The sequence below is a fragment of the Dermacentor albipictus genome, unplaced genomic scaffold, assembly GCF_038994185.2.
Source record: "Dermacentor albipictus isolate Rhodes 1998 colony unplaced genomic scaffold, USDA_Dalb.pri_finalv2 scaffold_13, whole genome shotgun sequence".
Taxonomy (NCBI): domain Eukaryota; kingdom Metazoa; phylum Arthropoda; class Arachnida; order Ixodida; family Ixodidae; genus Dermacentor; species Dermacentor albipictus.
The window spans coordinates 7,956,001-7,970,130 of record NW_027225567.1 but is presented as its reverse complement, the minus strand read 5'-3'; the positions used below and the strand labels follow the sequence as shown (position 1 = coordinate 7,970,130).

The 14,130-nt window shown below is 47.4% G+C and overlaps 1 protein-coding gene across 1 annotated transcript; it reads left to right on the top strand.

Moving 5' to 3' along the window:
• The first annotated feature begins 200 nt into the window (after nt 1–200).
• Nucleotides 201–12,468, top strand: LOC135915895 (uncharacterized). The gene is made up of 3 exons (XM_065449087.1): nt 201–903; nt 4,480–4,718; nt 12,035–12,468. Exons 1-3 carry the CDS (start codon nt 247–249, stop codon nt 12,381–12,383), a joined length of 1,245 nt encoding a protein of 414 aa, XP_065305159.1. The 5' UTR covers nt 201–246; the 3' UTR covers nt 12,384–12,468.
• The last annotated feature ends 1,662 nt before the right edge of the window (nt 12,469–14,130 follow it).

Below are 14,130 nucleotides of genomic sequence, written 5' to 3'. Positions count from 1 at the left end.
ACTTTATCTCCGGTATTCATAGTTTATTTTGACTCTTGGATTATTTGTTTTTCTTTCTTTTTTCGTGTTATTTATTTATTAACCAATTTATTTTATTTTATTTATTGAATCATATTACCACCCGATTCGTGGCTTATCCCAAACAGTGGGTTTGTGCCATTAACTGAGGCTTCATCATCATCATCATCACCGTGCCTCGCCCGGTTTGTAACCGCCCCTGGCTGACCCCGTTTTTATTTGTCGAGAATGCAGCCCTTCCAAGAGGAACCAGAGTGGTGCAGCCAAGCAGCCGAGCGTTCTGGCGTCGTCCGTCCGCCAACGCAGCCTGTTCACAGCGGATGGAGACCTTCGCCGACGTGGGCCGGACTGCCACGCGATACGCACTTCCTGGCCGAGGGCCCGTGGCCGGCAGCAGCCCCGGACCGCACCTATCCTGGTTGCTATTACGAAGGCAGCGCCGGGGCCGTTTCCGAGCAGTCGCTGGAGCCCGAAGCTGCGACGGAGCCCGCGAAGCCCAGCAGTCCCGAGTGCCTGAGCTTTGTCCTCGGCGTCGCTTTCGCGGCACTCCTCTTGGGCATCGGTCTTCTCGTCGTCCACAGCTCACTGTCGCCGCACGACATCACCCCGGACGTTGGGGACGACGCCCTGGAGCGGCGGCTGGAAGTGGCACCGAACACAGTGGGCGAGCGCCTCATCCCGCTGGGTGTTGCACATCCGGACATGGACGAACGCGGGAACAGGAAAACGACGATACGCACTCGCGCGCGGGTCCAAGTCGCGGGCAGCGCGCCACACGGAGGAGCATCACAGCCACAGCTGACGACTGCGAAGACGAGCCCCGAGACGACACTTGCTGCCACAGTGGCCAGTACTCGGGTCGGACACCACGCACAGCCGAGAGGTGTAAGTTTGCCCTCTCCATGTTCACTTATCCTTGCAGTTGTTTCAAACTAAGCAGTGCGCAGGGCTCATTGTGTAGTACTGGCACGAAGCGAGGCACCAACGCTGTCATAAAAGACGGGAAGAGCACCGGTGCGCTACTAATGTGTGGTGTAGGAACCACTGGTCTTCCTTTGTGAGTTTTAAAGTTCGTTTCTTTTTAAAGCTATCTGTAGCATATACCTTTCCCAGTGAATTTTTAAAAACGGCGGAAATGCGTGCTTTAGAAATTCTAATCTCCTGGTAGTTAATCAAGACGTTCAATAAGTATCATTTCATATTTTTTTTTTACTTTGGGGCACATGTTGCAAGGAGAAGCAGCAGATTCCAGATATCAACTCAGGAAATGTGCTAAATTTGCTTTGGCGTTCGAGTTAGGATTGTCTAGAAATGGTGGAATAAGGCACTTGGGAAACAGGTAATTGTAGCGCCACTGTACTTCGTAGCACATCATAGGGACGAATATATTTTAGGCAGTTATGTACATTCTCGGGATTCAGGCTCAGCAGAGAGGGCTTCACTCACTGCTCGGCTTCGCAATGCCTACTTGCACCCTAAAGTGAATAATTGTACACTTAACAGGTGAATTCCCGTATAGTTAGCCATCAGGACATTGCGATTTGCAGTTCAAATGATACGGGCCTCGTTAGGCTACGCACGTTAACAGGCCCGATGGCGCTGTATTATCCAGGCAATTTAAAAAGCAATCTGTTCGGACCAAATAAGAAGGGACCTTTAATGGAAGTATTAATGCTCTTTGCGCTGCTACAAAAGCATCTCATGGAAATTTGGTTAAGTATAGTTCATTTTACTAGGCCTTCTTGTGAGAAGTTCGTAACTGCATTTCTAACTCTGGATTAGCCGCATTTACATTTTGTTAACTAAGCGTCGAGGGAAAAATATATTTTCTTTTTTTTTCTACTTTATTTCGCCGACAAACTGATTGGCATGATCACATTTCTGTATTATGTTCAGAACTCTCCAACTCGAGAAGCGCTTCTAGTTAGAATGAACAAGAAGGCAGACCTAGAGCACGTAAAACGGCAGGGTTCTCTCCTTGCTACCTATACAGGGAACTAAGAAGACACTTCCCAAGAAACATTACGCGTCTAGCCGCATAGTATGAGGGCAGCGTTGATTCTCTTAGTTTATTTTTTCTTTGCTGCAGAATTTCTGTTACTAAAAGAGTAGCAGTAAATTGCAATATGTATCCTAAAGCAAATAATAGCGGGGTGATCATTTCTGAGATTTGCGGAATTTTCAAACATCGCCGGTCGCAGATAACATAATTCTAGTCCTTTAGTCGGAGAGAGGCGGATGTTACTCTTACTGGAAAAATCGAAATAGATATTCAACTAATTAAGGACAATTTCCTAATAAAATTCTTCACTAATTACCTTAGAACAGATGTTGCAATTTACGAGTTGTAGCCGGTGCATTTACAAGGATTATCCACTTGGAAATAATTTCCAGAATGACACCGGTTGGGTCTGTAACAGTATGTTCAACTAGGCTAGTTGGCTTACTTGCGTCTTGAAACTGTAAAAGCGCACAAAGATGCGAATGAAAAGGGAAGACAGGACGACGTGCGCTTACTCAAAACTGAAAAAAAATTATTGAAAGGAAACAATTATATGCGCGCAAAAATGGAGCAGGAGGGTTACGCATGCGTGTCAAGAATCACGGCTTGAAACTACCTTGCGATGGCAACGTTATAAATTAAAGAAAGTCTAATTATGAACAAAGTTAAAATCTTTATCATGTTCAACAAAATGTTTCAGTTGTGAGACAACGCCTCCTCGCGTCTTCTCTCTCCGTTCTCGTCTTTGTGCGCTTATACAGTTTGAAGATAGCAATTTGGATACTGTCGCTCCGCTGTATTTTTAACTAAATGCTCTTTCATGCATTCAAGCACAAAAGCAACTGGAACGGCCATGTATTTCGAACCACATTTTGGGAAGTATTTCGAAACTGGTGTCATCCTGAAGCGGTGATTGAAATGGATACGCCTTGCTATCTCACCGGCTGCAATTCCTGAATACTGTATGTACCGTAAAGCGATTAGGAAGGTAATTAGGGACTGTTGTTAATTAGTGGCATATATGTTTCGCTTTCCCGTGCTAGTAATGTCCGCTTCTCCGGCTAATCGAGCTCACGGACAACAATTACGCCATGTGCCACAGACGATTTTCAATACTTCCAAAAAACCTAAAGAGACCACTCCGTAATATAGAAGACTATAGAAACCGTCAAATTATAAACAACAAAACAACAAAATTTGCAAAAAGAAATAAAAGAAAAAAGAAAAAAATGTTTACCAGCTGTACATTACAAATGGCTGCATGCCTGTACGTTCAGCTTCCATGTGCTAAATTCACCGTGTAAACAAAGCACATACAGCACTTTCCAGAGTTGCAGTTTGAAAAAATACGATATTGGTGCGTTCTAGATTTGCGTTACACGTAACCCATTACCGTGATAGCAGAGACATTATATGGGCATGCGGCGCCCCTCCGCGGAACCGCGGTGGACATACCAAGAGTTGAACGTTTTGGAATACTACCATCGGCAACCTGGAGCAGGCATAGAATTAAACTAATTATGCAGCCAAGATTTAAGTTTACCGATTGTTCTGCGTCACCAACACCAGCTAGCGCAGTCGCATCACGAGCTAGTGTTATCGCGCCTTCTGTTAAAAGGGAATCAAAGCATTTTGCCGGCTCGGTTCGGTCTTTCTGCGCCTAGTATCGTCAATACAAAGAACTGATTATAATGATAGCGATAAAGTATCGCTAATATTTCTGTTCTAACAGCGAGATAAAAAGTAAGCGATGGCTGATTTTATTATTTCTGGCTGTGACCACGATCAAGCAGCAAGGGTGCATTCAGATCGAGCGGTGCGGTCTGGGCGCTGTCTTGTCGTTATAGGCGATCACGGTACACCGGCGGTAGCGGCGGCTAACGCCACGGTAGCACGGTAGTCCCCTGTAGTACAAGAAGCGCTTGCGCAAAGGACGTTACGCCTTACAAGGCATCTTGGTATACGGTATCACGTATGACGCAAAGCTACCGCTGTATTTATAAGCACAAGTGCCGATACGTAGCGGCGACCGAGTGATTCGGCTACAACGCAAAACAAACGTTTTGTATTAAGGCATAGCTTATTCCGCTGATCCTACATGCGTGCGTAAGCCGATTGGCCGCTGGCAGGAACCTACATCACCATGGTATTTGGCATATCGAATTTCTTTATGGTGTAGCTTTATGACAGTGGCACTCGCTGTGTGAGCACTTGTTTTTGGAGCAGTCAAATAAATGTCCAGAATTGCCGGGTACAGTGACGGCACGTATACATGCCCAATGGGTGACGATTCCCGATGCGGCTGTTTCTCTCTACAGCAAGAAGGAAATTGAACTGCGCCTTCCACTACAAGTACAGGCCGGCGACTTCCCGTATAAGTGTCTTGAGCTGTACGATATACGCAGATACATTGTAGGCATGGCGCTGATATTTACACGCTATACGTTTGTGGATCGCAGGCCTCCACCGACGATTCTTGCAGACGCCACGTGTACACGCACTGTGTGCGGCCCAGGCCGGAGTTCTACTACAGTGCCGAACGGCGAGCCTGCGTCCCGGCGGCCGCGGACACCGTGCACGTGTGCAACCGCGGCTCCAACCGGTTTGCCAGCTTTGAGAGCTGCCTCGCCAGCTGTGCCAACGGCCGCCGCATGTCGGACCGCTGCTACGAAAGTACGCTGTTCTTTCCCTGCGCCCAGTGAGTAGCGGTTCATTGCGAGTACCACGCTTTCATTGTGTGCGTTCCTCAAGCTTTTAGGAGCCAAGTTCTCTATGCGCATTCTCCGTGTTACGGCGTGTCGTCGTAGGCTGGCTGTCTCGCCGACTAGACAGAGCTGATGCCACAGTCCTTGCACGTGGTGGCTTGGTCAGAAAATCACGACAGTAGTGCACTATAAGTGTCCGCGCAGGGGCCAAAGTGTGATTCGGGGCCCTATAACGCAAGGCTATTCCAATATGTTTTTATTCCGCACTCCTGACGTCAAATTTGCGTAACCTCCGGCACAAGTATCGGGTGGCGACGCGCAGCATTGCCTCTACAGCACAACCAAACGCTCTCTTTGGTTACAGGAGGTCATATCTATTTGCGTTCGAAATAAATAACACTTCCTACATTCAGCGGTTATCCGTTCGTAATTGGTGGCCAGGAGGCGAGACGCACGCTCAAGAGGGATTCGATAGGGCAGAGCCAGCGCATTGAAATTATATACCTGGATGAAGATTTGGCCTGTCTGTAACGCGACGTCAAGAAAACCGCGATAGCTCCCCATCTGATACGACGTGCACACACTGGTTATGCATGATTGGACCGAATTAATGAGAAATGGTCATTTCACTGATTCGACGCCTTTTTGCCATTAGCCCTGGGCTATTGCTCAAAAGTTTTCGGGCTGCACCAATTCACCGGCCTTTCACGCGACGTCATGAAACCGAGAAAACTCATCACGTCAATGTGACATGTAAGCATTAAAGATGCATTAATAGGCCGAACAAAACCAACTTTTTTTTCTGAATAGCGGCAGGCCGCCTCGTTCCTTAAGGAATAAATATGGCTGCCGCCTATCACTCAGGCACTGGCTACTTGCAACTGCCGGAGAGCATGGGTTTATTTGCCTATAATGCATCTTTTTGCATGTCGTGTAAAGTTTTCGAGCACTTTCAGCACGGTTACGACCTCGCTTTGCCAACTCTTCCTTGCTGAGTATCCGTTTTAGCGGCATTCTTAAGCTTCCGTTGCACGCCATCACGTTTTTCGACCAGCCACCGCTAGCTAGAATTGAAAATTATAACGGCGCTAACAAACGCAACCACAAAAGAACAAGCACGAGACACAAACGCTAACGGCTAACTAAATTTTATTGATGGAGGACAGACACCTTATATGAAGCGAAGGGCAGAGGTGAAGTGGTAGGGAGCGTGACAATCTGTCCTTCGCCTTATAAAGGTGTCTGTCTTCCATCAATAAAATTTAGTTGAAAGTCAGCGCTTGTGTCTCGTGCTTGTTTTGTGGTTGCATGTGTTAGCGCCGTTTTAATTTTCAAATCAAGTATACACCAACACGCCCAGAAGGAAGTTTTAATACACCGCAACCTAAGTAAGTAAAGGCGGACCAATCGCAAACGCCAACACCATCCTCTTCATCCTGTTATCTATTTTCAATGCGCTGGCTCGGCCCTGTAGGAACCCTCTTTACTTGAACGTGCTCCTCGCCTCCTGGCAACCAATTACAAACGAAAAACCGCTGAATGTACGCGATGTTATTCCTTTTGAAATCAAAGTGACCTCCTATAAACTAAGAGAGCGCTTCATTGGGCTGTTGAGGCAATGCTGCGGGACACCGCCTGATGCTTGCGTCGGAGGTTACGCAAATTTGACGTGAGGAGATTGGAACAAAAACACATTGGAATAGTTTTACGTTATGGGGCCCTTGGAACAGAAAAGTTTGTAATAGCTTTACGTTATAGCGCCCTTGCAATGCGAACCGATCATGAAGACAGTGCAGTCAAAGGAGTGGGTGAGTAATTGCGATAATGCTATCACATTCCTCTTTCTCATGCGTCGTATGTGGCCCTACCATTCTTGCCTCTTTCTGCTGGTTTGGTGTGAGTGTCTCACCGAGTAGACGCATACTGTGGTGTGCTCTCACGTATTTCGTTTGGTGTAAGAAAGTATGTAAAAATCCAAGCTGTTAAAGCTTGCGTTGCTTTGGCATCTGAAGCCACAGAATTCAGTAATCATACCCGAAAGAACATCATCTTTGACAGCGAACACTGGAGGCTGAGGACGAGAAATACTGGACATCAGGGTCCGCATTTACAGAGCAGTTTGCACCCGAGTACGGTTTGTTCGTAAGACTTGGCGCCGGCAAGTCATTACAGCCATCACAATTAGCGAAGGGAAGCGGCTACTGACGAACAGTCCTTACGAACGAAAAGCTTTGGGAGTATATGGCCCCAGATATCCGCAACCGCGTGGCACAGCTCCATCAGCATTAAAGAGAAACTAAAGCCTAAATTTTTGACATATCCGTGATCAGACAAGTAAGTAAGAACACCGTGTATATGACCGTGTGGCAGATAAAGGGCGAATCTGCCCAACAATAACATTGCAGTTGCCGAGTAGAGCATGCCAACTTGCGTCAGCGTAATCGCACTTCTCTGCAAGTCGAAATTGCCCAGTCACAAAATATCTTGTTTCGAAGGGATATGCTTATCCTTCTGCACTACATACTCTCAAGGCGCATTTATGAAGTGTATCTTGGCCATATATTTTGTGATTTGGAAGGCGAGCTGCATAGAAAAAGAAAGGGGGTTGGGGCCGAGCGGTATCTGTATACGCAGCTCCGATGATATTCAGACGAATGCAATGCTTTCTTCTCAGATGTTCTGTTCCTGCCACTAGAAGGCACCAAAATTAGTCATTTTCCATGTGCTTCGATATTTTAAATTTCGAACGCATTGGGAGAGAAAACAATGACGGAAGGTGCGAAAGCAACCGTTTCGTTGCCTGGCGTGCGGCTACGAAAATGCAGGATCTATTTCTGCAATATCTAGCTGAACGCCTCTGTCATTTTGGTATTCGCGAAAGGATGCGCATTCGTACAGAAACCATGCGTGCTTGAAGCTCGCGCTCTTAGATGCTCTCGGTGTCCATGCACCGAAAATACCCAGCTAGATGTACCGGACGTTTCGTTCCGTTTGGCTATTCCGCCTCCGCAACATATAGCGCTTCGTGATCTTCGCCAGCACTCAGCTATATGCGATTCCTAAATTCGAAATGCCCACGCGGGACATATAGTGACGCAGGGGACTGTGATCCCACACATTGCACTCGGACATTTCTTTGTGTAAAAATGTTCGTGGCTGCACTTGTGGATTTTGCGAATAGCCTTCACAAATATAGGGCGACTCTGAAAATAAAATGATACGCGCGTGTGGAGAACGACTACTCTCCATATACCATCTTAGCTCGTAACATCTGCGTGGCCGCTCAGTGACTCTAACGCTACGGCGCTGAACACGACGTCGAGGGTTGTATTCGTGGCGACGGCGGCCGAGTCCCCACGAGGCCACAATGCAAAAACGTGCTCGTACGCCATGATTTGGGTGCCCGCTGAACAATCGCAGCATCTCAAAAATAATCCAAAGTTTCCTGCTTCATACTATATGCGCTTCTCATGTCCCCTCTGCAGCTTGGTAACGTTATAAATGCTCTAAATACGGATTTCTCTCATATACCTTGTAATTGTGGCGTTTTGCCATAATGAAAAACGGGGCAAGTTGTGTGGCTATTAGATAAGCACTTCTCGTCACGACGTGGAGGAGGACTTACAATTCACTGTTGTATTTTGGGGATCGTCAAGTGCTCCGTGATAGCTAGCCACGAAAGTGGGCGCTCTAGAGCGCGCTAGAAGGAACGCGCTAACGTCTTCCTAAACGGCTTTGTTAAATCTGCCCATGAATAGCCGACGCTAGCTGATGATAGGATTCATGGTTATTCTCTGTTTTAACGTTACAGGTTATATGGTTCTCGCGGACGCAGACTTCAGTGAATCATATGGCTTTGATTTAAGTTAGAGTTAAATATAACATGACGTAAATTTAGTACTTATTGTATCACTGAAATCAGCACACAGGAGGAGGAATTCATGAATTATCTTTGCAAATTCCGCTACACTATAATATTATGGCGCCGTAGCAGGCAGCCTTGAGAAATAGCAACCACATCTCTTTCCGTTGCCGTTTGATTATATTTTGTGTTCGACGCAGGCTGTGAATAGTCTGAAGCATATTGTCACAACCTCTTTGGCTTGTAAGCACCATATACTGCAGGGAAGTACCATCGCCGATTTCAGGTATCTGATTACATTCGTGCTCGGATGTAAGGCTACTTAGTGACGTTGCAGGAGCGTACGGCAACAGCCTATGGTGTCAAGAAACAAAGCGGTAGGAAATTTCTAGTGTTTAGGCACGACAGCATATTTGCAAATTCTGCCGTCGTTTAACAAATGACCTTTCTCGCTTTTTTATGTTACTTGATTTCGGTAACGCTGAGGGTAATTTCATAGTTAGGAAGCGGATAATCAGTTGACCCAACGCCACGTAGGAGACCATGCAAGCTGGCCTTTCATCTGAGTAGTCGGGTGCTCAACGTCCATCGCAACTCGATGGATCGCCCACACTGGAACTTTATGACCTGCAGGCATCGGCCCGGTGCCGAAAAAAAATTAGACGGCAATTATGATACTCCCTAAGCTCTACTCGTGGCAGAAGTATGTTTTTCAATACTTTATATGATGATTATACAGGAACACGGCTTATATATTAGGAAGGGAAGGCTATGAGTAGGGCGGCTGGCGCGGACAATATCTCTTCCGACTCGTTGCAAACGGAGTTCAGTGGGGCGCGACTGCCTCGCTAATAGGGAGATCGCGAGAGGCAGCGCGTCTGCGACGCGCGGGCGTTTTCATAGCATACACCGTAGAGAGATTTCTGCTTATGCAGCACTTTGTTTCCATGCATGATATCGGTGTAGCGCATAGTCATTAGTGAACGGACAGCGGTGCACTACTCTGGTGCCATCTCGTAGTGGTCGTCGCCGCCGCGTGCGTCTTGAGCGGCACTACGCTTTTCATCTCAGCCTTTCGCCGTGCCCTCCTACTCCGCTTTCCTTCTGGCGCTCTCTTCCCTATCGTCGTCTCTCACCATCCGCTGCGCTCTGCTTTTACTCTTTTGTCCTTCGCTGCGCTCGTTCGCTCCGTTACAACGAGGACGCCGAGGGACGCCAACGCTCAACACACGAACAGGCACCTAAGAGCTGCGCTCTAAAAAAAAAAATAGGGGTTTCACATGAAACACCAAGCACTGACAACGATAGCGAGGTTCACCGCTGCGCGGAAACTTCTCGGAGGGTGTTATACCATTACACGGGGAAGGCATATACTACTGCACGGAAGTAACGGAGCCCTGATGCTACCTGGCGTCTCAGAACACTGGCGCAATGAGGAGCACCGTCAGCGGCTTTGCAGGCGCCGCATGGATTACTGCTTTTATTGAAGTTTACTGTCCGTTCTGCTCAGGCCAGTGTATGCACCACGGTGTACACAGCTGCACAGTAGGCACGATAGCGTTTGCGCGCACAATGCTCATGCTGGCAGCGGAAGGCAGAACGCCACCTTTAGGTCAGCTAAAGAGCCGATTGAGCAGAACTTGACCTTCGACACATTTGCAGCCACAAGCACTACGCGTCTGTCGCCTCTTTGAAGACAAGGTTCGCCCCGCGCGGGCCGGGTAGGCACTGTCGATACCTACGCGCCTATACAAACACACATTGCGGTAGAAGTGTTGAGAGTGCACATAAGGCACGTTGCCCGTGCCTGTTCCCACCATCTGGCAACACTACCATCAGAAAGGCCGCAGGCAGCTTTTTGTACTACGATTTCAGAGTATTACACCTGCCTCCCATCAGGCTACACCCTCGCAACTAAGCCATCGATTCCTCCATGGTGTTTGGCTCGACCCGCAGTGCACCTCACCGTACCAGGAATCAGGAAAAAATCGGAGCTGTCATCACCAGCTCTTAAACAACTAACTCTGCTTCTTTTGCACGAGAGGTACGCCGAACACGTACATATTTATACTGATGGATCGGCAACTCTCCAGTGTTCCTCTGGAGCCGTGGTCTTCCCAGCGAAAGCCATCACCATCAGTTTCAAGACATGTCACCCAACGACAACGATGGCCGCGGAACTTGCAGCCCTTCGCGCTGCACTTCGTCTCGTCAACCACGAACAACCTCGAAGGTGGTCAATATTCAGTGACTCTAAGGCTGCACTGCAATCTTTGCTATCGGCCCTGCGGCGCGGACCACACGAACAGCTAGTATTTGAGATTAGAGAACTCATTCATACCTTAACTGAGAAAGGACACCACTTGACATTTCAGTGGCTTCCAAGTCACTGCGGAGTCATAGGGAACGAACACGCTGATAACGCTGCTCGGTCGGCTCTTCAAGGGGACGAAGAGGAGCCGATACCGTTATCAAGGACAGATGCCGCTCGAAAACTTCGAATGATCAGCCGTCACATCGCGTTATCCTTGTGGAACGCTGGAAGTTTTCCCAACTACCGACTCCACCATCTTGACTCCTCCCTACGCCTTTGTATTCCAGCTGGGCTCTGTCGTCGCGAAGCTACCCTGCTTTGTCGACTATGGCTAGGGGTGGCTGTCACCAAGTATTTCGCTTACCGTATTGAATGGGCCGACGACGCCTCGTGTGAGGATTGTGGTACCGAGGAGACTTTGCAACACCTTCTTTGTGACTGTTCTCGATATACTTTACAGAGACAATCACTTGCAACCGCGATAGCGCGCTTTGACCAAAGACCTCTCACAGAGGAACTCATTTTCAGATACCGCCATCATAAGCCATCGCAGCAGAGGGCGACGAGGGCACTGTTGCGGTTCTTGAGGGCGGCAGAACTGGACAGGCGACTGTAGCCTGAACAGATGTTGATAGTGCTACAAGTGTCAGTGTGCTGTGCGATGACAGTGTTCGGTGACAGTGACCGATTGTGATTGTGTGTCTATGCTCCTTCCTTTCCTTATCTCTACTTTGTTTCCACTTTACCTCGCCCTCCCCTCTCTCCCCAGCGTAGGGTAGCCAACCGGATTTTTTTTCTCTGGTTAACCTCCCTGCCTTTCCCCTTTCCTCTCTCTCTCTCTCTCTCTCTACGCGCCTCGAGTGTCCGCATGATTGTTACCGCAGTAAAGCAAAGCGATACAAAAAGTTCTTTAAATTGTTATGATATTCCTGCGAGAGATCATCAGGTACCATATATGTGCCTTGCACTCCTAATGTACGTATTGTATACACGTACTTTTATGTATGCGTAAGTATTTGCACTAAAGCAAGTACTTTAGTCGGCATGTCCATTTTTCTGTCTTAATAAAGCACTACTACTCCTATTACATGCGCCTCACTCCTGCCTCTCCCACCCACTTTCGTATTACGCAGGCAAGACGTGCTCGACGTGCCGTGGTACTTCGACGGCAAGAACTGCGTTGCCTGGAGCTTCCCGCAGGGCACCTGCTTGCGCATGGGCAGCCGGGGCGTGTTCCGTAGCTTCGAAGAGTGTCGCCTGCGCTGCCTGCTCCGCACGGAGGCAGTGTGCGACGAGACGCCTCCAGCTGAGGCGTGCTCGCCTCGCCAGCTGAGGCACCCTTATTTTGCCGACATGCAGGCGCGCGGTGGCGCTCGCTGCGTCAACGCGTCCCGGCGCACGCTGCAATCGCGCCGCTGCCTCATCGGGTCCAACCAGTTCGCTTCACTCGCGGCCTGTCGCAAAGCTTGCGTCGGGAATTAGCAGCTTGCCCTGTGCGCGCCGAGCTATGGCTCCGATAGACACAGTTTTTGCGCGTCATGACTATTAAATCCAGCTTGCGTGTGGCATCGACCGTCTATTTTTCATTTGTATTCCATTCACGTCGAAATGCTCTGGTACGTGCGAGGAGGCGTGCTGCGAGGCATTCATCAGGGAGAGGCAGGACAAAGGTGTCTTTCAGCATTCCTTAATTGCTCCGCCTTTGTACGCGAAGACAGAGAAGCTGCTCTGAAGTATATTGCAATCCGTCCTCAAGTGTTTAAGAACTGAGGTAATCGGGCGAAAAATGCCCGGTGCTAGTAGGGCACTCGGGGATCATTTTTTTTTTCAAAGAATTACTCTGCTCAACACCAATCCGTCTCTTTATTCTTTCTTTATTCAAGAATTACCCCGCATTGCCCGAAGGCGTTATAGCAGGGGGGTTACAGGAGGGAAAAAAACAAATCTTCATTCGTACAGCACACTTGCTCTTCACACAGCCGATTCCACTCCACAATAGTTTTCACAAAAAAGGAATCCGCAAACAAGTGCGTCCTGGCACGGTATTCGCGAATTTTAAGTGAATGGTCATTACGCCTAGAAATATAATGTGGTTCTTTCAAGTAGCTTTTACTGCTAATTCCAGTCTTATTATTAAATATGAGGTATAAAAACTTCAGTCTCAACTTTTTCCGCCGAGAGGAAAGCAGCTCCCAATTCAATTCAAATTTCATTTCAGTACAACTTTCTCTCCGCCCATACCGCCCCAGGACGAACCTAGCAGCTCGGTTTTGAATTCTTTCCAGCTTATCAATCAAGTTTTTCTGCACGGGGTCCCAGACGGCACAGGCGTATTCCAAAATTGGTCTAACACATGTTAGGTAAGCAGTTTTCTTTAGGTTCGGCTGTGAACATTTCAAGTTCCTCTGAATAAAATTGAGTGCCCTACCAGCTTTTACAATGACGTCATCTACATGAGCAGACCATGAACAGTCGGATGAGAGCGTCACACCTAGATACTTGTATATAGGTTCGTTTTTTATCAGGGTATTATTTATCTGGTAAAGATTTACAATCCGCTTCTTCTTTCTTGTAAAACATACATGAACACACTTTTTTAAATTCAAATTCATCTTCCATGTGGAACACCAAGTATTAATACATTCTAAGTCAGATTGTAACATGGCAGCATCTTGTTCACTCTTAATCTTCCTATAAACAACACAATCGTCGGCAAACAACCGAATACATGAAGAAATACCAACAGAAATATCATTTATATAAAGTAGAAACAAAAGTGGCCCTAAGACTGAGCCCTGTGGGACTCCTGACGTCACATCAGCGTATGCCGAGATTTTTCCATTCAAAACAACACATTGTCGGCGCTGAGACAGATAATTTTCAATCCAAGCGAGTACGCTTGAGTTAATGTTTAACATTTTAAGTTTAATAAGAAGAAGTGGATGTGACACTGTATCGAATGCCTTGCGAAAGTCTAAAAAGATACAATCTGTTTGTCCTCCCTCGTCAACATCGAATGCCAATTCGTGATAAAATTCAATTAATTGTGTTGTGCAAGATAGACCTTTCCGAAACCCGTGTTGTTCTTTGATTAGTATATTATTATTTGTTATGTGACGCATTATCTCGGAATATATAATATGCTCAATGATTTTGCACGAGATGGATGTTAGTGAGATCGGCCTGTAATTCGCGACATCTCTTTTCGAACCCCCTTTATGAATAGGTA

Coding starts and splice junctions, on each gene's coding strand:
- LOC135915895 (XM_065449087.1), top strand. CDS start 247: ATGCAGCCCTTCCAAGAGGAACCAGAGTGGTGCAGCCAAGCAGCCGAG. Junction 904..4,479: donor ACCACGCACAGCCGAGAGGT/GTAAGTTTGCCC, acceptor TGTGGATCGCAG/GCCTCCACCGACGATTCTTG. Junction 4,719..12,034: donor CTGTTCTTTCCCTGCGCCCA/GTGAGTAGCGGT, acceptor CGTATTACGCAG/GCAAGACGTGCTCGACGTGC.